Genomic DNA, 24,254 nt, shown 5'->3' on the forward strand with positions numbered 1-24,254 from the left:
CATGCATATCTAATGGACAAAAGGATCAAATTAAGAACTGTAATTGTGGTGGGCTGGGAGACATTATGAAACAGGTGCATGTGAAAAAAAAATATTTTGTTATGTAAAAACAAAACTCACAAACAAACAATACACAATAATAATTGTGATCCTTTGGGTAGCTCAGTATGATGATTTTAATTTGACTGTAAAAAAATTAGCAAAAATATATTGAACAGAACACTATGCAAAAAAAACAGAAGTCTCGCTAGACGAGATTGAAATCTCGAGATTTCAATCTCGTCTAGCGAGACTTCTTTTTTTTTCGGTTGCATAGTGTTCTGTCACTATGAACGTCAACGAAAAAAATTGAAAAAAGGCAGTTGAACACCCACAGAGCACAACAAACATCTCAGCTGACAGTTGGATCAGGAAGCCCAGAAGACTGGCAGACTCATTGGGATTGTGACAACACAGCCACACAATAGCTCCAGAGACCACACATTGTAAGTCTAGTTTAATATAAAACCTGTTATTTGGCATTCAAGCTGATTGAATATTGGCTATTGGGTATTTAAATGATACCGTCAATGTTAGGTATTTTAGGCCATCTAGAAGGTGGTAATGTTGTAGGACTGCACAATATATAATGCAATAAGCAATAACATTGTTGAATATTGCAATGACAATATACATTGTGTTGGAACGTGACATGATGTGAGCTTGTTGATATACTGTATTTTTTGAAAATGTTAGAACATTTTAAAACATTTTTGAACAATTAAAAACATTATAAGGGTGAAAGTGGTTTAAAACAATCATCAGGATGCAGGAAATGAAATCTCAGAAACTACATTTTCCCAGACCCATACTACCAAATGAAAAAATTGCTAGAACTGACTTGAAAGTTACATTTACTCATGTGAAAACTACACTGCCATTTATTGTATTCATGCCATTCAGATTTGCGTTCCCTGCTTGCCATGCAAGCAGTTTCTGGGTTTAATTGTTATTAAAGGAGAACTGTTTAGCCAGGGCCTTGCTCCACAGTAATACTCTCAGGCCTCCTTCATAGATATATTTTAGCAAGATATCGCAAAAAGTCATAGACAGATTTTTACACAGAGAAACTGTAAAATCCACACGTAATACACCGCAATGTGCACAGCCAAACTATACTGTATGCAGACAACAGATCCCATAGCCCAAACTTTGAATCTCTGGTGTTTACACAAAAACATTAATAAACAGCTTTAATTTGGGGAAAGTGAAAAACGGGCCACATCACTGTCTGTATATGCTAATGGCCAATTGCCTGTGTGCAATTTCAGATCAATTGCTCAACCCACTGAGGAGAAACATGCAGAACAGACAGACTGACTGATTGACTGACAGAGGTTTCCTTAATATATTATAGGATAGGATAGGATAGGATTAAAAGAGGGCGTGGCAATGTCATGTCACTCGACCACGCATGGTCTACTTCATTACCTGCAGAAGAAAACCTTGCGTGGTCAAAACGTTGGTTTCCAAATAAATCCTGCATCGTGGCTACGAGTGTGCGGCCTCTTTCTTTATTTTCATATTTACTCACCAAGGTCAGCAGCACCTCATCAATACTGTGCCCCTCCTCCCTTTTGTTTGATAGTCACAAAAAGTACAACATTTTGAAAACAGATAAGTTAAACAATATAGACCCAAAGTTACAAAAATGAATGCTAATGATTTATTGATAAGCCCTAAGCATGTTTACAGTTTAACCCATTAAAAAGCCTGTCAGCAGAACCTACTGCGGTACCAAGTCCACACTTTTGAGCGTGACTTGAATAATGTACATTTCCTTCTTCTGCTTTGTGTTATTAAAAGTGTTGCATAGCGAGTGCTGACGGTGCCATGTCATTATTCAGACAGCCCATTATTTCCGACGTGCCATAACCCCCAGGTTACACTCCATGCCACACAGATTACAGGTTACACTACCTGCTACGCAGGTTACACTGCATGTTACACATGTTACACTGTTGTTGCAGTTATACTGTTACATTATAAAGTACATTTGAATGGCCAGACAGACATGCAGTCCATTTGTCATACAATAATAATCATAAAAATAATATGAACGTATTATATTTTTCTGTGGAAAATGTTCATACATTTGCTTCCAGCCTGCAGTTTTAGTGTTTGTCACAAATACATCTGAATATTTGCAACACATTTGCTGGACTATTGATACTGTACCAGCCATGCCAACGTCTACGTACCACCATTTACAGTATATCTAGTGTGATGATCTACTGGTCCACACATTTTTATGATGAAATTGACCACTTCTGTAACTGCTCACTTCTCTCTTATTTCATCTTTTTGTAATCAGTTCCCATAACATAAAAAAAGGCAAGTAGTGTCAAAATATGAGATAGTTCCATAAGCCATGGAACAATAATGTATAAGTTATTGTACGTTATTTATAAGTTATTAATACGTTTGTAAAACAGACCGTAGGGGTCTTGCCCTATAGATTATCATGCTGGGGCCCTTTAATTTGTTTTATTTATTTATTTGATTGACAGATGAGCTTTCACTACTTTCACTACTTTCACTACTTCACTACTATCTTTAATTACACAGGGCCGCTTTAACTAATATTCCCAGGCTGACTTTTGTTTCCAGTTCACCCATGACATGAAGTTATTGATAAAATGTACCGCTTCTGTAACTATAAGTCATACTTTTGTCTTCAGTTTTCTCCCATAAAGTGAAAAAAGCTGTTTCATAAGCCTGTGCAGTACCATACTGTATGGTTTGCAAAACAGACCTACTGTACAATTTACAATTTAGGCATTTAGCAGACGCTCTTAATCCAGAGCGATTTACAATAAGCAAGGTAAACACATACATCAAATGCATAGAGACAGTGTAGTGCCTCAGTAATAAGGATCATAGGTCAACCAAGAGCCTAGCGTCAGTCTAAACAGTAAAACAAATAATTATCTGTACATGGTCGTCAAGGCTAGGGTCTAAAGTGGAGTCCGAAGAGGTGTCTTCAGATTACGGCGGAAAATTGGGAGTGAGTCTGTTGTTCTAACTGCAATGGGGGAGTTTGTTCCACAGTTGGGACGCATGGAGCGTTGTCCCGGGTGTTTTAGGGAAGGTTTGGACAGTTTCCCTGTGTCCCCTACACACAGACATGCACACACATTTGCACCAAATTAATTTGAGCTATGTTTACAGTTTATAGAAGCCTGTAGTTACTGGAAGTACTGTTTATCAAATTGTCCTTTGGGGCGGCCGTAGCTTAGTGGGTAGAGAGCATAGACTGTATAAAAAGAATGGACGAAGCGAAGCCATTGGTTTCTACAGACCGTAAATGAAGCCGATTGTTCAGGAATTTCAAATCCGCCATCTTTCAATATCACGTCATATCCAGCAGAATGCCACCAGACCAGTATTGGTTGGGTAGCTTGTCAATCAAGAGCGGGGGCGGGGAATGAATGCTATTGGTTGTGTAGCTTGTCAATCAAATCATCCCGCCCCTCCTAGAGCATAGCCTACTTTATCGTCAATTTAAAATATATGGGACCATAATTTACCAAAACGCATAACATGATGATTGAAAGGAGACTTTAAACTAGCGACGACTGGAAGCATATTTATATAGTATTTATGACAATGTTTATTAAGATAAGAAAATCAAGTCTAAAGTTCGTCAAAAACCCATCCGTTTCGTTGAGATAAATTCTTTCTGACACCAGCAGGGGTAAAACAGAGAAACTACCGGCCAGAACTGTCACTTGAACTCTCTTCCTTATTCGAGTCAATTTCAAAGCAGGAAGCTAGGCCCTTGGTAGAGAGGCAGTGTAAGAAAGGCCATGCAGGTGTTGCCAATAATGATTACTAATGATTAAGGTGTTCTTACTTCCAGTTAATTGTGTATCATGCCAGTTCCTTAACAGACAGGAGGGCCTTATTGGGCAGTTGGATATTGAAGCCAGCCTACTCCAATTATCATTTATTGTGTTCAGGTTAGCATGACCCAGAGTGTCAGTCTAGTTTGTTTGCCTCCAGAGCAGACGTCTCTGTGCAGTATGTGTCATTCCTGATAAGTGAGTACTTTATGTTGTAGGTTTGTGCTTCTGTTCTTTGTGCTAATTTGTTAGTTTGGTACAGTGTTGCTTTTCATGAATATGAACGTGTGTGTTTTTGGTTTTGTATTCCAGACCATACTGTCAGACTGTCATATTATTCTACTGTCACTAAAGTCAGTAAAGTGGAAGTCAACTATACCAAGGTGGTGGTCCTGTGTCCATTTGTTCTAACCGACAAACAGGGGCGAGTGCCAAATCTCCCCCATATACAGTCCTTTCATTAACCCTCAGCTACAATTTGGTCCCTCGAGCCGGATAGTGGCACTTACCCCTGCCCCATTATGGACCACCATGAAGAGGATACAGAACCAATAGTCCGATCAAGGCGGCTGACCCAGCCACCTCTTAGATTTGAGGACTATGAGGTAGGCCATGTCAACCGAAGGAGACCTGCCCCAATTGTCCCTAGTTCAACACAGTATAGATCGGGGCCCGAAGAGGTGTGGTACCCGAGTCCAGAGGGAGCTGCCAGGATGACACCCCCCACCTATACACATGACCCTTCAGACACCAGCCACAGATGGGATGTTACTTTAGATAAGTGGGGCTATTCTCAGGAGGAAACCATTACCAGTCAAATGGAGTCTCGCCCTGACCCACAGCTAGCCTACCGTCGGCAGCAAGAGCCCCTGGAGGATTATGTGGAACACTCCACTCCCTTCGAGCAGCACTGGAGGCCTAGACGACGTCCAGTGCAATACCTATCAGAGATGGAGGAGATTCACAGGGAGAATGGCAGGTTACATCAATCTCACAGAGCGATGCAGGCAGAGTTGGCAGAGCTTCGACAGTTTAAAGAGGAGATGAAGAGGTTCATGGTGTCCGCCCACAACACCGAACCACCCCAGCAACCTGCCGCCCAACACCTACCTCCTGCAGAGTTGGAGCAGGCAGGGTCAGCTCCCCAAACACAGCCACAGTCGCTTCCACCCCAGCAACCTGCCGCCCAACACCTACCTCCCACAGAGTGGCCACCTCCACCTCCAGACGTGGAACTAATGGAGGATAATGAGGAAGACTGGCAGGACCCATCTCCATGGCCGAATGCAGAAGAGGTGAGACAACCTCCAACACCCGTGGAACCAGTATTAGACATACTGGAGAAGTTGATGACTGAGCTTCGGGTCGTAAAGGACCAAGCCAATGTGGTTCCTCACCAGAGCAGAGAACCACCAGCCATCAAGAGACAGGGTTTGCTACCTCGTAGGGACCCTCACCCGCAGACGCCACATGTGAAACTGGAGTCACTGAATGTAGGACGGTCCGAGTCACTTCCTCCACCCAGGTTTTCGGCTGCAACGCGCCCCTACAGTGTCCCGTATACTCAGCCTTCTTGGCTTGCGACACGTGCATACAGTGTGCCGTATACTCAGGCATCTCCTCAGCCTGCAACACGCCCCCACAGTGTGCCGTATACTCAGCCAGCCGCTACGCAGCCAACGACCTCTGCAACAGCCTACGAGCCTCAGCGGTTGAGGCAGGCTGGTTCACCTGTCCTTCAATCTCCCAATGGCTTCATAGCTAATGTCGAGCCAGCCTACAGAGGGCCAAGGCCAACCATTCCCCACTTCAGTCACAGAGACCCCAGTGAATTTGCACGGCTAAAGATGGCTCTAGCAAACCTGCTACCCCCGGAAGGGACTGAGTTATTTAAATACCAAATATTGGTTGATCACCTCAAGCTTGAGGAGGCCCGACTTGTTGCAGACTCATATTTAAATTCTCCCACCCCTTACTCAGACACCATGGCGGCTCTGAACGAGAAATATGGTCAGCCCCACCAAATTGCTCTGCACAGGATTGCTAGTGTTATGGACTCACCAGACCTTCGTCGTGGGGACAATGTCGCCTTTGAGAAGTTTGCCCTTCAGGTCCGGTCCTTAGTGGGCATGCTTAGGACCCTGGGTCCAGACGGCGAAGCAGAGCTACATTGCGGGTCCCATGTAGCTCGCCTCCTGAGCAAGTTACCACCTGAGCAGAGAGCAGATTTCAGACGTGCCATGTTCCGTAACCCAAGTGCTGTTCACACGCTGTTAGACTTCTCAGAGTGGCTGCAATACGAGGCCTGGTGTCGTGATTATGATGGACAGTCCTTTAACACTACAGAGAAGTCAGGCTTCCAGAAGCAGAGAGCCACCACCATCCTACACGGATCTAGGGAGCAGGCACAACCCACAAATTCACAATGTGGCCCTGCTAACCAGCGCAGCAAGGGAAAACCCTATTGCCCTTATTGCGATAATAATCAGCATTATCTGAGCCAGTGCTCTGCCATTAAGGCACTGTCTAAGGACCAGGTGTCTGAATGGATCAGGGCCCAAAGGAAATGTTGGCGCTGTGGGAGGCAGCACAGTGTGACCTCAAGAAACCCTGTGGCATTTGCCAAGGTAAGCATCTGGAAGTCTTGCACGAGGTGAACACCAGAGAACCCAAGGAAGAACCTAATGAAGATGTCTGGTCTGGTCTGGTCAGCACCACCACTGACGTGCTTTATCTGGACCGTCCACCTGACCGCAACAGAGTTTTGTTGAAAATTGTCAGAGTGACCTTGCACTCTGGAGACAAAAGTTTGGACACGTACGCCCTCCTGGACGATGGTTCGGAGCGCACCATACTCCTTTCAGTAGCTGCAAGGAAGCTCGGTTTGCATGGAACCCCAGAAAACTTAGACCTGAGGACCATCCGGCAGGATATCGAAACCCTGCAGGGTGCATCAGTTTCATTCCACATCTCCCCTGCCTCTAACAGCAAGAGTCGCTTCACCATCAGGGGTGCCTTTACAGCAGAACGCCTGGGGCTAGCTGACCACTCATACCCTGTTAAGAGTTTACAGAAACAGTACAACCACTTGGTTGGCCTCCCGTTACAGTCCTTTGAGCATGCCAGACCTCTCTTACTCATTGGGACTGACCAGCCTCACCTCGTTACGCCCATCGAGCCAGTAAGGCTGGGACCGCCAGGTGGGCCAGCCGCAGTTAAAACCAGACTGGGTTGGACTCTTCAGGGTCCTACGAAGTTGATGGGGTGGCATATCCGCCCACAGCAGTGCCTGTTCACCACCCTACTGCCCCAAACCCCTGAACTACTGAGCAACGTTGAGAAGCTCTGGCAGGCAGATGTCCTCCCCTATAGGACAGAGAAGGTTGTGACCCGCTCTAGGCAAGACAAAGCAGCTTTGGACATGTTGGACACTAAAACCACACGGGTGGAGGTAGACGGAGTCTTCCGCTATGCAACCCCACTCCTGCGCTGCAAAGACATGCCCTTCTTCCAGGCCTCACAAGAGTCGGTTATGCCCAACCTGCGAAGCACAGAGAGACGTCTCAGTAAAGACCCTGACCTTGCCTCAGCCTACTGTGAGGAGATCCACAAGCTGATCCAGGCCGGTGCGGTGGCTAAGTTGAATCCGGAGGCACCCACTCCAGAAGGGGAGTCGTGGTTCATCCCCCATCATATGGTGAGCCACAACAATAAGAACCGCATTGTATTCAACTGTTCCCATGAGTACCGGGGTCTCAATCTGAATGCATGCCTGCTTCCCGGTCCAACCCTTGGTGCCTCCCTGTTAGGAGTATTGCTGCGGTTCCGTGAACATGCCATCGCCATCAGTGGAGACATCAAGGGGATGTTCCACCAGGTCCGCCTGCTTCCCCAAGATAGACCGCTGCTGAGGTTTGTGTGGCGTGACCTCAAAAGAGAACAGCCTCCGGATATTTATGAGTGGCAAGTGCTTCCATTTGGCACTACATGTAGCCCATGCTGTGCCACCTTTGCACTGCAACGCCATGTCTTAGACCATAGCAGTCCTGACGAAGATGTGCGATTATCGGTAGAACAGTGCTTCTACGTCGACAACTGCCTTCAGAGCCTGCCGACTCCGGAGGAGGCCAAGAACCTGGTCGATAAGTTACGGACGCTACTGCTCTCGGGAGGATTTGACCTTCGTCAATGGGCGAGCAACGATCCAAGCACCATCCGTCACTTACCAAGTGAGGCCAGGTCCAGCAGTAGTGAGCTATGGATAGCTCAAGAGAAGTCAACCTCCCACGAATCTGCTCTTGGACTCAGTTGGCATGCCCCGAGCGATACCCTGGGCTATAAGCATCGACCAGTTGACTACGAAGTGTTAACAATGAGGAATGTATACAAGGTGCTAGCGTCCCAGTATGACCCCCTTGGATACATCATGCCATACACCACCCGGGCAAAAATGTTGCTTCGACAGCTCTGGGACAAGCAGCGAGATTGGGATGACCCACTCCTCCCCCAGGAGTTGCTGCAGTCCTGGAAGGAATGGGAAGAGGAGCTGCAGATCCTGCCTCGCATCACCCTGCCCCGGTCCTATGTCCCTGATGAGGTCGACATCTCCAGTGTTACTAGACAGATACATGTGTTCTGTGATGCATCAGAGCAGGCTTACGGGTCAGTTGCATACCTCAGAACTGAAGACAGCCACGGTAAAATTGTCCTGTCCTTCCTTCTGGCTCGTTCTAGAGTGGCTCCTAAGAGACAGCTTTCTATACCCCGATTGGAGCTCTGCGCTGCAGTGACTGGAGCCCAGCTGGCGAAGCTTCTAGAGAAAGAGCTCACCTTGAAGATTGACAGCACCACCCTTTGGACCGACTCAATGACTGTGTTGATGTGGCTACAGTCTGAGTCATGTCGTTTCAAGGTTTTCGTCGGCACCCGGGTATCCGAGATCCAGGAGCTAACAGAACCGCATTCATGGCGATATGTCAATTCCGCAAACAACCCGGCGGACGACATCACACGGGGCAAGACCCTGATGGACCTAGCTGAGCCCAACAGATGGAGCCATGGACCATCATTCCTCCTCCAAAGCTCAGACAATTGGCCCACTAAGCCAATCTCCAATGCAGAAGAGGATGCCTCTGAGCTACGCAAGGCCACCTTCTGCGGTACAACCACAGCAGTAGCCAACTCCCCTGCAGCAAGTGAGAGCTTGTATCACACCTGGAAGGAGCTTCTGGATGCTACGGCGCAAGAGGTGTCTGGGCCAGGAGGACCAGGGAGGAATCCAACTGCCGACGACTACCGCAAGGCAGAGTATCTCATCCTTAAACGGGCACAGCAAGAAACCTTTACAGATGAGTTGCGTCTTCTCAAAGCAGGAAAGTCTGTTTCCTCTAACAGCAGGCTACTCACCGTGTCCCCAGAGCTGGACGAGGCGGGTGAGCTCATCCGAGTTGGGGGGAGACTGCGCCGGGCACAGGATCTGGAGCAGTCCACCATGCACCCCATAGTTATGGATCCAAGTCATCCAGTCACTAAGCTCCTGATTCAGGATTATGACAGCCGTCTATGCCACCCCGGACCGGAGCGGGTTTTCGCAGAAATCCGCCGGGTTTTTTGGATTCTGAGGGGACGAGAAGCCATTCGTCGCTTCCAGCACACATGTGCTGACTGCCGACGATAGAAAGCCAGACCTACAGTCCCCAAAATGGCCGACCTGCCAGTCGCTCGTCTACGACTCTTTAAGCCGGCCTTCTATTCAACAGGGATGGACTGCTTTGGGCCCTTCCAGGTCAAAATCGGGAGACGCTGTGAAAAAAGATGGGGGATCATTTTCAAATGTCTGACAACCAGGGCTGTGCATCTAGACATCCTGACCCACATCGACGTTGACTCCTTCCTTATGGCTTTGAGGAGATTCATTGCCCGCCGAGGGACGCCCGCAGAGTTACTCTCTGACCAGGGCACCAATTTCCGGGGAGCAGAGAGAGAGCTACAGACCGCTTTCGCCGAGATGTCTCACGACTGGCAGCAGCTTCTTGCCAAGAAGAAGATAGCCTTTCGATTCAACCCCCCAGGAGCGCCCCACTTTGGCGGGACCTGGGAGAGGGAAATACGATCCGTTAAGACAGCCCTGTATACCACAGTGGGCGCACAGCCTGTGACAGAGGAGGTCCTAAGGACTGTCTTAATAGAGGTCGAGGGTATACTTAACGCAAAGCCCTTGGGCTATGTACCCTCCAACGTTGCTGACCCCGATCCTGTGACTCCTAACCACCTGCTACTGGGGCGGCCAGATGGCTCCTTGCCCCAGGTAGTCTACCCTGAAACTGAGATCCTCAGTCGACGCCGCTGGCGACACAGCCAGATCCTGGCGGACCATTTCTGGGCTAGATTCATCAGGGAGTATCTTCCCAGTTTGCAAGGCCGCCAAAAATGGCACAACACATCTGCAGACCTGGGGAAAGGAGCGGTGGTCATGCTAGTGGATCCACAGTTCCCACGTGCACTCTGGCCTATCGGACAAGTGACCGAGGTGCATCCTAGCGCTGATGGGCGTATCAGATCTGCAGATGTCAAGATCAAGGACAAAGTCTACACAAGACCAGTGTCCAGGCTGGTTGTCCTGCCAGCCGTCCCAGAGGGAACAGAGGACAGTGCTGCTGTTTCAGCGGATCCCACCTAGCCGCCTTTCTAAGAAGCAAATGTACTTCATACATTTGGGGGCGGCTGTAAGAAAGGCCATGCAGGTGTTGCCAATAATGATTACTAATGATTAAGGTGTTCTTACTTCCAGTTAATTGTGTATCATGCCAGTTCCTTAACAGACAGGAGGGCCTTATTGGGCAGTTGGATATTGAAGCCAGCCTACTCCAATTATCATTTATTGTGTTCAGGTTAGCATGACCCAGAGTGTCAGTCTAGTTTGTTTGCCTCCAGAGCAGACGTCTCTGTGCAGTATGTGTCATTCCTGATAAGTGAGTACTTTATGTTGTAGGTTTGTGCTTCTGTTCTTTGTGCTAATTTGTTAGTTTGGTACAGTGTTGCTTTTCATGAATATGAACGTGTGTGTTTCTGGTTTTGTATTCCAGACCATACTGTCAGACTGTCATATTATTCTACTGTCACTAAAGTCAGTAAAGTGGAAGTCAACTATACCAAGGTGGTGGTCCTGTGTCCATTTGTTCTAACCGACAAACAGGGGCGAGTGCCAAATCTCCCCCATATACAGTCCTTTCATTAACCCTCAGCTACAGGCAGTCTAGTAAGAACGTCAAATGGCACACATGAGTCACACTAAACAGTAGTGATCGATGCAAATAGAAGATGCAGAGAGTAAAATAAATAAGAAGATAAAGAGTACTGATGTAAATAATATGCAGAGTGCAAAAAGTAAGGATATGCACCACAAACTGCAATTTTCAGCTGTTTAAACAGCCATTTGGAATTTCTTCAACAGGTACCTTCTTTACTTCCTGTTACATTTTTAAACAAATTAATTGGGTTGTAGCCTAAATGTGGGTGTGGGGGATGGTTAGCCTGGTAGACCATCCCTGTCGCGGAATTCACATTTAATTTGATTACAGCAGGTTTGCTGAAATCAAATGAAATATTAATGTGAAGGGGATGGTAAGGAACCTGGATACTGGATGGGGGGCCGCTGGCCCAAACATGTTGAGAACCACTGGTCTAGGATGATATTTGAATGTTACTTGATGTAAAGATGGACGGAGTCCTCTTTAAATACAATGAACGTGTTTATTCACATAAAGGTTTGGTGATACAAATAGTACGTCTCTGTCTCTGCGTCTGTTTACATGTAATAGCCAAGGCTGACTTCCTGTCGGCTTGGCGCCTTGCATTTACCGTAATGCCTGCTCTGGGCCGCAGGCGCATTTACTACCGTATATGACATCTCCCCCTTTTTTTTTTTTTTTTTTTTTCAGGGAATAATACAATAAACATATCCTTAGCAGAGGAAATTTTGGCAATAGCAATAAACTAAATACCACTGTCTATTATCAACATTTCAGAGAAACAACTAAAATGAACAATATGCAATTCAATAACTGCTCTTAGCTGTCAAAAGGTGCAATCACAAAAAGTGCAAAACAATGTGCATATCTCAAGCACTCAACATATGGTCACAACACATTTTCTGTTCCTTTTTTTCTTTTTTTTTTTTGCATTGTGTGTGTAAATGTTCTCCCTTTTTTTTTTCTCCCCCCCAAAAGGCCATAATGAGTTTACTCATTCACAGGTCAAGCCTGTCAACTGGTTTACACACCCTGCCAGACCTGGTCATGGTCTGTCCAGGCAGAGGTGTGCTGGGTGTGGTCACATTCTGGTTTACAGGGACAGTCTCTGGTGAGTCGGTCACTGCAGACTGTACATCCATCTCTGCTCCCTCAGTAGAAGTCGGTGGAGTGTGGTGGGAAACCGGTGTTGCCAGGAGATGACGACGGTTCCGCCGCAGCACTGCACCGTCCTGGGTGGTGATGATGTAGGATCTCTGTGTGGCAGCCTCTCCTGAGACCACCGCTGGTGTAGACCACGTCTTTTCATGATCTAGTTTGGCGAAGACTGTTTCTCCTGGACGAAGAGCAGGCAGTGATCTGGCTCCATGACGGCGGTTGAAGTAGTGAGCCTGCACTGCTTTCTGTCTCTCATCGTTCTCTCTCACAGCTTTCTTGCTGGGCCATTTAGGCATGAGATTTTTCTCCAAGGTGGGTACTGTTGTCCTGATCTTTCTCCCCATTAACAGCTCAGCTGGGCTGAAGCCTGTGGTGGAACAAGGAGTGGATCTGTAGACCATCAGGGCTAACAGCGGATCATCCTGCTTGAGGATTCTCTTAGCTGCCTGTACGGCTCTTTCTGCATGTCCGTTGCCCTGAGGATGATGTGGACTAGATGTGATATGTCTGAAATCTAGCTCCTTTGCTAGTTTCTTGAACTCTGCACTTGAGAATTGGGGACCGTTATCAGTCACGGCTTCCTCCACAATTCCGAATCTGGCAAACACAATTTTCAGTTTCTGAATAACGTGTGCGCTGGTGGTTGAGGACAGGTGCAGTATTTCTAGGAATCTGGAATAGTAGTCGGATATCACCAGATCATTTTGGTGTTTGTGCTCGCACAAGTCCAGTGCGATTCTCTGCCACGGGCGGTCAGGCAGTGGTGTGGAGATAAGAGGTTCTTTTTGTTGAGTCCTCTTCAGTTCACGACACACCTGGCATGACATCACTGTGTTCTTTAACTCCTTGGACAGCCCTGGCCACCATACTGATGATTTGGCTCTCTCTCTACATTTAATCAGGCCTTGATGCCCCTGGTGTAGTTTCTCTAGGATTTCGCCTCTCATTGACTTTGGCACTACAATCCTGCACCCTCTTATGACTAGGCCATTTTCTTCTGAGAGCTCCGATCTCACTTTAATGTACTCCCTGGCATCTACAGGGACGCTACTAGTGTGTTCGGGCCAACCTGACCTGATGAGCTTACTGACTAACTGTAACTCCTTGTCAGTTTCAGTGACCTTCCTGATGCTGTCAATTTTACTTAGTGATGCTGGGATCCCTTCCACTACTGTGGCTACATAGCAGGCTACATCACTGTGTGTATCTAGCTCACCCTTAGTGCATGTCAGTGGGCTGCGTGACAGTGTATCTGCTACAACAAGAGTCTTTCCTGGTGCATACTCTGCCACTGGGCTGAATCTCATGAGCCTCATGAGAAGACGCTGACATCTGATAGGGACATTTTCTAAGCTATGACTGTTAATGAGAGGCACTAGTGGCTTGTGGTCTGTCACTAACCTGAACTGTTCCAGGCCGTTTAGGTACCTGTCAAACTTCTCACATGCCCACACCCCGGCCAGACACTCCTTTTCTATCTGGGCATAGCGTGTTTCAGCATCTGAGAGTCGTCTAGAGCAATATGCCACAGGTTTCCACTGCTGTCCGTGGAGTTGCAGTAGCACACCCCCCAGTCCATAACTGCTGGCATCAGCCGACACTGCAGTGGGTCTTGTAACATCATAATAAGCTAAAACTGGTGCCGTTGTCAACAGCTCTTTCATCTTTTCAAAGGCTGTCTGTTGTGCATGACACCAAGTCCAGTCATTCTTACTCTTCAACAACTCATGGAGCGGCTGCCCCACTGTTGAGAGGTTGGGAATGTATCTCCCCAGAAAATTCACCATGCCCAGAATTCTCTTTAACTCTGTGACATTTCCTGGTGGTGGCATCTGGCGAATGGCTGCGACCTTTTCTGGATCAGGTCGGACCCCTGACTGGTCAATGAGATGACCCAGGAACCGCAGTTGTGTCTGCCGGAAGAAGCACTTATCCGTATTCAGCTTAAGACCAGCCGACTGTATGCGGTGCATCACTTTGTTGAGGCGACCGTCATGTTGTTCCATAGTGGTCCCATAGACCAGGATGTCGTCCATGAAGACCTCCACTCCTTCCAGCCCCTGTAGTGTCTCCATCATCTTCCTCTGGAATATCTCTGGAGCACTGGTAATTCCAAATGGCAAGCGTTTGAAACTGTATCTGCCAAATGGGGTTATAAAGGTGGTGAGCCTACAGCTATCTGGGTGCAGTGGAATTTGCCAAAATCCACTGGCAGCATCAAGTGAGGAAAAGACAGTTGCACCACTTAGCTTGGCTGTTATCTCATCCACAGTAGGCAAGATGTACTGCTCTCTTTTGACTGACTCATTCAGTCTTTTTAAGTCAACACAGATGCGGGCTTTGCCTGTGAGCTTCTTCAAGACAGGCACCATGGGTGCACACCACTCAGTAGGCTGTGTCACAGCCTCAATGATGCCATTACTCTCCATTCTTTGTAGCTCTTCCTTCACTTTCTGGAGCATTGGGATGGGTACTCGGCGTGCTGTATATACTGCATACGGCTGGGCATTGTCTTTTAACCTGATCTTCACAGGTTCAGTTTTTAATGTCCCATAGGCTGGTTGCTGATCAATGTTCAGACTGATTTCATCTACTCTCCTCACTAGGTTCATTGTCACTGACATGGAGCGGCTGAGTAGGTTATTAACAGTGTGTCCCCTTACTACATATGCTGTGAGTGGATATTTCTTTCCTTTGTATGTTACAGTGGTCTGAAACCTCCCTAGACATTTTAGCTCTCCACCTGGGCTGTCCAGTGGGATGTCTGGTGGCTCTAGTACACTCTCTGGGGTGTATGTGTGATATGTCTCCTCACTGACCACATTCACATCAGCCCCTGTGTCTATTTTGAACACTATTGGCCTCTTATCCACAAGTAGCTCAACTGACCACTGCTCACTTTCCTTGCCTACGTTTGTCACAGCACCTAGAAAGTAAGCTGACTGCTCTGGCTGCTCTGTTTGCTCAGTAACCTCACTCACTTGCTTTTTATTCTTGCACACCCTGGCCCAATGTCCAGCTTTGTGACAAACATGACAGGTGGACTTTTTAGCAGGGCAGCTCTCATCTTTAGCATGTTGTGCTTTTCCACATTTGAAACATTTCCTTTCATTTCCCCATTTTCTGTCTTTTGGCCCACTCTGTGGTTTAGACCTTGGGTACCTGTGGTTCTGATGAGTAACTTCATGCACTGCCCCCACTGCTGCTTCTCCCTGCATGTTGACGTGAGCAGCTATCTCTTCAGCCTGTCGGACAGTCTGTACTGTCTGGGCTAACGTCAAATCTTGCATCAATTGCAGCTTACATGAGACTTCTTTGTCCAGTATCCCAACGACAATCCGGTCCCGGATATTCTCCTCCCGGCTTGCGCCGAAGTCACAGTGTTCAGACATGTCGTATAAAGCCCGTATGAAGCTCTCTGCCTTCTCTCCCGGCTTCTGAACACGCTGGTGAAAACACGCACGTTCATGAATGACGTTCCTCCTTGGAACGAAATACTCGTCAAACTTTTTCAGCACGATGCCATAATCCTCTTTCTCTGCGTCATCAGTAAACACGAAAGACTTGAATACATTTTCTGCCTCGCTTCCCATGGCGTATATTAAGCAGCTTACTTGTACAGGTCCATCGTCTTTGTTTAGTTTCGTAGCGATTCTGTATCGCTCGAACCGCTGTCTCCAGTCGGGCCATTCCGCTGGTTTCTCAAAAGCAAAGTTTGTTGGAGGATTAAACTTGGCCATTCTGTGCTTGTCCTCTTGTCCGGATCACTTCTGACACCATGTAAAGATGGACGGAGTCCTCTTTAAATACAATGAACGTGTTTATTCACATAAAGGTTTGGTGATACAAATAGTACGTCTCTGTCTCTGCGTCTGTTTACATGTAATAGCCAAGGCTGACTTCCTGTCGGCTTGGCGCCTTGCATTTACCGTAATGCCTGCTCTGGGCCGCAGGCGCATTTACTACCGTATATGACACTTGATAGAGTTAAACTATGTATTTTGTGGACAATATTGATATGATCTAGATATATAGATCTAACCAGTTCTCCCATTATGAGAGATACCGACCGATGATGCGTTGACACCTGTGATACTGTAAACCTTCCCATGATCTCTCTGTCTGACTAAATATAATATAATCATTTTACCTTTTTTTACATTTACTTGTGGCCTGTCTGAAAGTTAGCGGTACTTTATATGGGTGATAGGGAAAAACAGCTCCATCATTACATTTATTACATTTATTTAAAATTGTATATTTTAAAGCTCGTTTCAGTGCTATGTAGCCTATATTGATTTTTAAAGTAGGCCATTGATTTAATAACTTTTTGGTCCCAAAGGCAAAACAAATACTACACCTACCCGAGACTTATTAAGTAAGCCTACAAAGTGCTACTATTTATTGTTGGAAAACATGTATTTATCCATCATGCATTTAAAGGGGTTTGTCTCTCACTCTAAATTCATGCCTCTCCATTTCTTCTTTCTTTGATTTCCTCATCTCTCTGAACAGCTTTCCACTCTCAAGGTTGTGAAGATGAACACCACAACATCCAATAACACCATGGAGTGTGTTCTCGATACCAGTGTGACAGCGGTGGTCTTCCCCTGTCTATATAGTGTCCTCTTTCTAGTGGCACTGGTACTGAACAGTCTGGCTGCATGGATCTTTTACTACAAGATCCCCACTAACTCCACGTTTGTGGTCTATCTAAAGAATGTGGTGAGTGAATGGATGTGTGTTGGAAATGTATTTGTCAGTGCCATAATATAGAAAAACATTACAAAGTGATTCATCAATATTTATTAATATATATTAATCAATATTAACCTTCACCAATAGGTGGTGGCTGACATGCTCATGACTCTGACCATCCCTGTGAAGGTGCTGAATGATATTGATTTGGGCTCCTTGCACCTGCGAGTCTTCTACTGTCGATACTCTGGCAATCTGTTCTACCTCTCCACGTACATCAGCATACTTTTTCTGGGCCTCATCAGTCTGGACCGCTACCTGAAGATAGTCTGGCCATTTGGGAGATATGCTGTGCAGAGGGTCAGGGTTGGTAAGGTGCTGAGTGCAACTGTTTGGTTGGTGATGTTATCTTTAGCGCTGCCAATCGTCATCATGGCTGACCAGCCACCGCAGCTCTCTGGAGGCAAACTGAAGTGCATCGACCTGTGGAGTGAGGTTGGTCGGCGCTTGTATAAGGCAGCCCACTACATTTTTCAGGTAATACATTAACTTTGAACTGTAACTGTCTAACATGGAATATACAGAATAACAGTTACATTTAGTCACATGACCAACCCAATGTAATATTTATTATCCCCATTACTAAGGTGAGGGATTATGTTTTCGTCCCAATGAGTCTGTTCACGAGTCTGTGTGCAGCTAATCTTGGGCACCGCCGGACCGATCAGCATGAAACTTTGCACGCACACTCCCCGTGGGCCAAACATTTCAAATCAACCTCATGGTGGCGCTATAACAGACCGCTTCAAGTGAATGCTTTGCTGTGCTTTCTATTGATGTACTGTGTCCACTGTCCAGGTGGTGTTCTGGGGCACACTGGTTCTGATGCTGTTCTGCTACACCTTCATCAGCAGGAAGGTGTATGAGTCATACACAGCCTCCAGGAGCAGCTCTGAAGTGACCAGTCGCAGAACCAAAGCAAAGGTCTTTGTTGTGGTAGCAGTGTTTTTCATCTGCTTTGCCCCCTTCCACTTTGTCCGGTTTCCCCGCACACTGGCCGATATCAGAAACACAGCAGAATGCAGAGCACAGAACACCATCTACATCGCCTATGAGACCGCCAAGTGGCTGTCGTACACAAACCCATGTCTGGATCCACTTATCTACATATTCCTGTGCAAGACGTTTCGGAGATATCTGACAACCACATTCAGCCGCAAACCCATCTCATAAGACACGATGGACACATATGTTCAACGCAGTCACAATGTGTGAGAGGAAAGGCTGTTAAACTTTACCTTGTGTCACCAAGCTTTCATTACTGTGGAAAGCCTGGTTTCTATTTACTGTTCAGTGTTCTGGTAATTTGCATACACATACACACATACATGTACACAGGCCGTTTCCATATCTGCAATAAACCGGATGTGTAACTTGCCAATCACATTGATCCATATTCAGAGGTTCATATGGCTCATGCAACGCCATACTGAGCTCCATCAGTGTGATCTGACATAGTTACTGCTACAAGTGTGCAATGCGGTGTGTGAACTTGGATGAATTTGTTTCACGCTTTGCTAGACCTTAAACCGATTTAAAGGTGACTTTTATTTTACTGGCCTATGCATTTGGACAAGCTATTTTTAAATGTAGAGTTTAAGGTAAATTAGTCATGAAAGGTTTGCTTGCATTTGTATTGTCTTGTATTTTGAGTTATGGTGGAGTGAGAACAATTAAAAGACACTTTATTTACAATTGTTAATCTTTTAGACTAGCCAATTTCCCACTGCCCATTTTTCTCCTTATTTAGTTGTGTGGAATATTTGAACCATATCTCCCCTATTAAGTATTGTGTTTTGGATCACTGATTTTAGTATAAAGTTACCAAGTTTGTTTTGCGAAGAGATTCAAATGCTATTCTCCCATATGTTTCTGTAGATCTGTTGGCCTTTCATTCTTTGCCACCTTTTTGATCCATTGTTTGGAAGGGCACCCTGGGCCTTCTTCACCTGTTATTCAAAGTTGAGTGTTTACAGTACAACAGGTGCAAATAGGGGGTTGAAAGAACCCCTTTGGCCAGATCATTGTTATCTCTGAGTTCATTATCATATCAATTATCCTAGTTCCTTTCTTGAGAAGTTGCCAGTCTGTCAATGAAGTTCATCGAACCAAAGTCTACAATCACTAACGTATACAGGTTCTTGGATTAATTCAAAAGCTAACAACATGTTGAGTAAGATGGTTTACAAAGTTTCATGTGGAAATATGTTTTAAAGTAGAATATATGTTTATCCCTGTTAAGGTAATTATCTGTAAAATGTGACTGGTCAAATGAGAACTAGGGGAGGAGTTGGAAAGTTAGGGATGATCTCTTGACTGAAGAGTATAAATTGTATTGATTGATGTGATTTTGTGTGCTCTGTGTCAATCGATCCAAGGACAGACACCTTGCTGTAATCGCTGTCTTGCAAATAAAGACTTACAAAGTATCTTCAACTCTGACTCAAGACTCTCTTCCAAAGCAGGCCTGCGACCTTATCACTGATAATATACGACAGTTGTTATGCCAATTCATGCTCCCCCAGAGTGCTGGATTCCTGAGCGGCCCTGCCGGGCCCAGGACCAGGGGCCCTCTAGAAAATTGAGCCAACTGAGACCAGGCCCAGAGCAATAAGGGCCCCCGAAGGCTCATTCAAGATTGTGATAAGTGCATCGACCTGTGGAGTGAGGTTGGTCTGCCTTGGTATTACGCAGCGAAATGTTTAAAATTGTACCATTAAGATTTTGAAGGAGATAACAGATTGAGAAAACATTCTTTTCATGTATGTATTTAAAAAATGGCATTGAAATATCTGTCCACCATGCATATCTAATGGGAAAAAGGATCAAATTAAGAACTGCAATTATGGCTGGGTGGGGAGGGAAGGGGTATTGTTGAATGTGTGATGAAAACTTTAATATGTGACTTGTAAAATATTCTGATTGAATTCTGTGATAGTAGGTGGATGTGGGGGAGATGTGGGATGCAGGTGGTGGTGGGTTGGGGGACATTATGAAACGGTGCATTTTGTTACGTAAAAACAAAAATCTGAAACAAACAAATAATACACAATAATAATTGTGAGCCTTTGGGTAGCTCAGAGTCAGTTTTATTTGATGTGTATGATGTGTTTAAAATATCTCTGCTGTCTGGCAGCAACCAGCTTACTCCAAAATGTTCATTTTTCAGGGAATGACAAAAACAAAAAAAGTGGAGTTAGGAGGTTTTGTTCATCATTGATAAGAACAGCTGAATGGACCTCCAAGCTCACAATGAGGTTGGAGGTCAAAAGGGGGTGGAGCCTGGAGTCAGCTAAACCAGCTAACTCCACCCCCCTTTGGTGAACTTACAGTAGCTGGTTTAGCAGAAAGTTTGAGGATCCAATACAATGGAGTTAGCTGGTTTAGTCAGAATACTTTTCATTGGTTCAATAATTTTTTCATCAACACACAGACGTAAAGGGTGTTCAATGGCCCTGTTTTATGGAAAAAAATGCAAAAGCGGAAAAATTGAGTTAGCTGGTCTCTGCTGGACAGCAACGATATGCTAAATGATTTGCAAAAATATATTAAAATGCTTTTTTTCCAGACCTAAATAGCACTAGAGTGTTTGTGATGTACATGCTTAAACACTAAGCACTGTTTTATACTTTGGCTATTAATAGCCAATCTACAAGCTCACACGTTGGAATGTGACATGATGTGAGCTGGTTGATATACAGTACTGTATTTTTTTTTAAATGTTAGAAAATTGTGAAAATTAAGTCTCTGAAACTACATTTTCCCAGACCTACATCTTACCCCTCGCCATCCTACCAAAACCTCCTAGTTCCCATACCAAATGGAAACATTTCTAGAACAACTGACTTGAATGTTACATTTACTTATGTGAAAGCTACACTGTAAATGTTATTGTTGTCATGTCAGATCTGCACTTTGATATCAAATCTCCGCTTGCCATGCAAGCAGTTTCTGGGTTTACTTATTATTAAAGGAGAACTGTGCAATCATTACTGATGATCAATTGAAGCCAATCAAATCTTCACTGTGTTATGACAAATTGGAGTTCTGCTCAAAGAATCTGGTGATGTTCTTTTGGACATGGATGATCTTCAGGTTTTTCATGTGGTTTTCGAAGGTTAGTTGAAGATCAAATCAAAAATAAAACTGGCTTACAGGGCTAAAAAAATACAGTCAAAAACTGTATTGAAGGACAAAGGACATTTCGACTAAAAAGTCTTCTTCAGATTAGAATGAAGCACAGAACAACACAACACTCCTTAAGAAGTAATTACTCAAAAGTCAAACACCAATCAGTTCCCCTATGGGCAGCATTGGTGACACAGGTGCAGTCAATGTGTTCAGAGTGCCCAGTCTCAAGTTCAATTGAGCTTTTGTACAATAGCCTACTGAATATAATTAATATAAATGTACACAACATGCAAAATACAGGAATACTAAATAACACAATACAGTAAGTAAAAGCCCCCTGCACTGGGGGGTTTTATGCATCTGTGCCGAAGGACCCATTGCCTCCTAACCTCTGAACCTGGCATCCCTATTTTGGGCATATCAAAAAATTGCAAATATTTCCTAAAAAAAACTAGAATTGTGAGAATAGCTCACAAGGCATTCCGAGCTTGTGGATTGGCTATTTTAGTGGCCGACTATCCCACCAGGCCATATGATGTAGTTTTTTGTTTGTCCTTGAGGGCCTTTGCCTTTGGTTTCTTTTTTTTTTTTTATCCCACGATTTTGTAACCCCATTTTTTACACCCAGTGCCAATTGTCTATGTAATCCTGGGCACTACCTTCCCTCTGCCAACCTAGGGAGGCCAGGGCCGAGCTCATGCCTCCTTCAATGCATGAGAGCCAACTGACCTTCTTATCACCTGACAGGGGAGAGTTTCCCTGGTTGGACGTAGCGCGTGGAAGGAACACGTTATTCCAACCAGTTCCCTTCCCCTCCATCAGGCGCCCCGGCTGGCCAGGGGGAGGCAGTATAGTGACCAGGATTACTGCATGTTTTTGTGAGGGTACCTACCCTAGGAGACATGGGGAGAACATGCAAACTCCACACAGAAAGGCCCTTTCGCCAACCCCACCTAGGGTGTGGGCACTGATGACGCGGAGGAGAGAACACGCCCCCAGCGCCCACAGCGTCCCCTGCGGGAATCGAACCAAGGACCTTCTAGCTGTGAGGCGACAGCACTACCGACTGTGCCACCGTGCCCGCCTTTGGTTTCTGCATTGCTGTACTGTCATTTTATTTCTCCCTCCTGACATGTGTGGTGTTTGCCAGAAACAAGGGAACTGGCGTGCTCAATTCAAGTCTTCAGAGTATGATAGACCGGAAATAGAAAATAACATGGTTGCCATTTTTGAGGAAAAGTACTTTTCTCTCTCTTTCGTGTTCATAAGTGCCTTAACTCCACAGTTTAGCAGTGTTTGGTGTAAGATTACAAATGTTTATTGAAGGTTTTGTGATATTTGTGAACAAGTATTTTGATTAAGTGACATTGTTTATGTGTTCTTTATAAAACGTTCTGTATGCAGTAAGACTGTAAAAAGTAAAACAAAGCAAGGTTTAAAAACAGTATTACAGTACTACCAGTACTATAAGTAACCTACAGAGACTTGGTTAAAGCAGTATTAAGAAGAATGTGACTTCCAGAGCACATATTGTATTGTGTAAGCAGTATTATTGGTGAAATGTGACAACATAAAATAGACCAATGTGTTGCAATGGTATTCTACCAGTAACAGTTTATGGTGAATTGTGAAATGTGGATTGATGAATATATGTGATTATTGAGAATATGAGATATATGATTGAAATCAAGAGAAAGAGAAAATAAATGAAACTAAGATTCTGTGAATAAATGAGACAGACTACAGCCTGCTTTGAAGTTAACAACCCAACGTCTCTTGTCTATATATATTCCCTGTACAAAACAGCTAACTCATTCCTGAGGCCTGTAACACTAGCCTAAACTCCAGTGAGATTTATAGTTTTAAACTCTCTAAAGCAGGGGTTTTCAACTGATTGTGAACCAGGGACCACCACCCTGATTAAGAATCAACCAGGGGACCACTGTTGTGTTGGGTGAGATTAGAGCTAAGAATAGTGCTTTGCTAACACTTGCTACTGTATGCATGCATTCCATGATACATCCCACTGTTTCTCAACCAGTGGTCCATGGACTACACACAGACATATATACTTAGGCAGGAAATTGCCGTTTTCAATACACAATAGTGCACTTGGTGATACAAGCACGAAATTTGGCACAGATGTCCTTCATATGACCCTAATTGATAATCAACCTCTGGCCACGCAAAAATCCTAAGATTTCAAGATGGCCACCACCAGTTTTCAAAATGGCTGCAACTGGGCCAACATTTTGGACTATATCACTTTGCTGGGGCTGTAAATCTTTGATTTCCCCCTTATTTTAATATAGGAGAATATGTTCTGAAGGTATTTCTACCAAGTAAGATACAAATAATAATATTAGGTTAGGATCTCAGATGGATCCCCGTTCATGAAATTGCATCAGCTATTGAATCAAAGTCATCAGGTCTTTGCTTCTTTCATGCATTCAGGGGATGCCACACAGTTTCGTCCTTCCATGGAAAGGGAAAAAGGTCAGCATGGCAGACAACTTCTCCAAATAGGTTCAACACCTGTTGCAATAAATGATAAACATATGCAAGTCATTGAGGAGTTCATAGTACTCATGTACGATAGAACTTCATAGAAGTAGTTTCTACAAGGAAGTGAATGCAAGTGAAGTGCATTCCAAACAGGACATATGGGCCAGTCACTCTTGTGCAGTCCTGTTTGCCAAATTATGCCAGAAGCTGACACGATGTGGATGTAAAAAAGCATGTTCTGGACACTGCAAATGCTTTAAGTTTGGACTTATCTGCACAACCCTCTGTGGTTGCAGTTGCTAGTACACTGGCCTGTCACTTGCCCAGCCACCATTGTAAATGAGAATGTGTTTATAATGACTTGATAACAAAACAAAAAGTAAGCACTAAGCTTTACCAAGCTAATAAATCACTTTCAAATGTTCCATAAATGCATTCTGTGTATGGTAATTAATACAAATATATGTACAACAAGCTCATGTGGATAAACCATAAGCAGATGCACATTTCTGCAATTTATCAGCAGCCATATCGGAAAACATGCCGCCATATTGGAACCTAATGTTAT

General features: G+C 45.0%; 1 protein-coding gene and 1 pseudogene across 2 annotated transcripts in view; both read left to right on the forward strand.

Moving 5' to 3' along the window:
* The first annotated feature begins 413 nt into the window (after positions 1–413).
* LOC308096586 (P2Y purinoceptor 13-like) overlaps positions 414–24,254 on the forward strand; it is a 52,672-nt pseudogene continuing 28,831 nt past the window's right edge. The window contains exon 1 of the transcript XR_013935132.1: positions 414–485. The product of XR_013935132.1 is annotated as a P2Y purinoceptor 13-like (transcript). The remainder of the gene's footprint in view (positions 486–24,254) is intronic.
* On the forward strand, positions 16,859–18,223 carry LOC308096584 (P2Y purinoceptor 13-like; the record flags this gene model as incomplete). Its single annotated transcript, XM_080444000.1, has 3 exons — positions 16,859–17,017; positions 17,138–17,485; positions 17,849–18,223. 3 exons carry the CDS (start codon positions 16,859–16,861, stop codon positions 18,221–18,223), a joined length of 882 nt encoding a protein of 293 aa, XP_080300126.1.

This window comes from Gymnoscopelus braueri (genome assembly GCF_963280865.1).
Source record: "Gymnoscopelus braueri genome assembly, chromosome: 12".
Lineage (NCBI taxonomy): Eukaryota > Metazoa > Chordata > Actinopteri > Myctophiformes > Myctophidae > Gymnoscopelus > Gymnoscopelus braueri.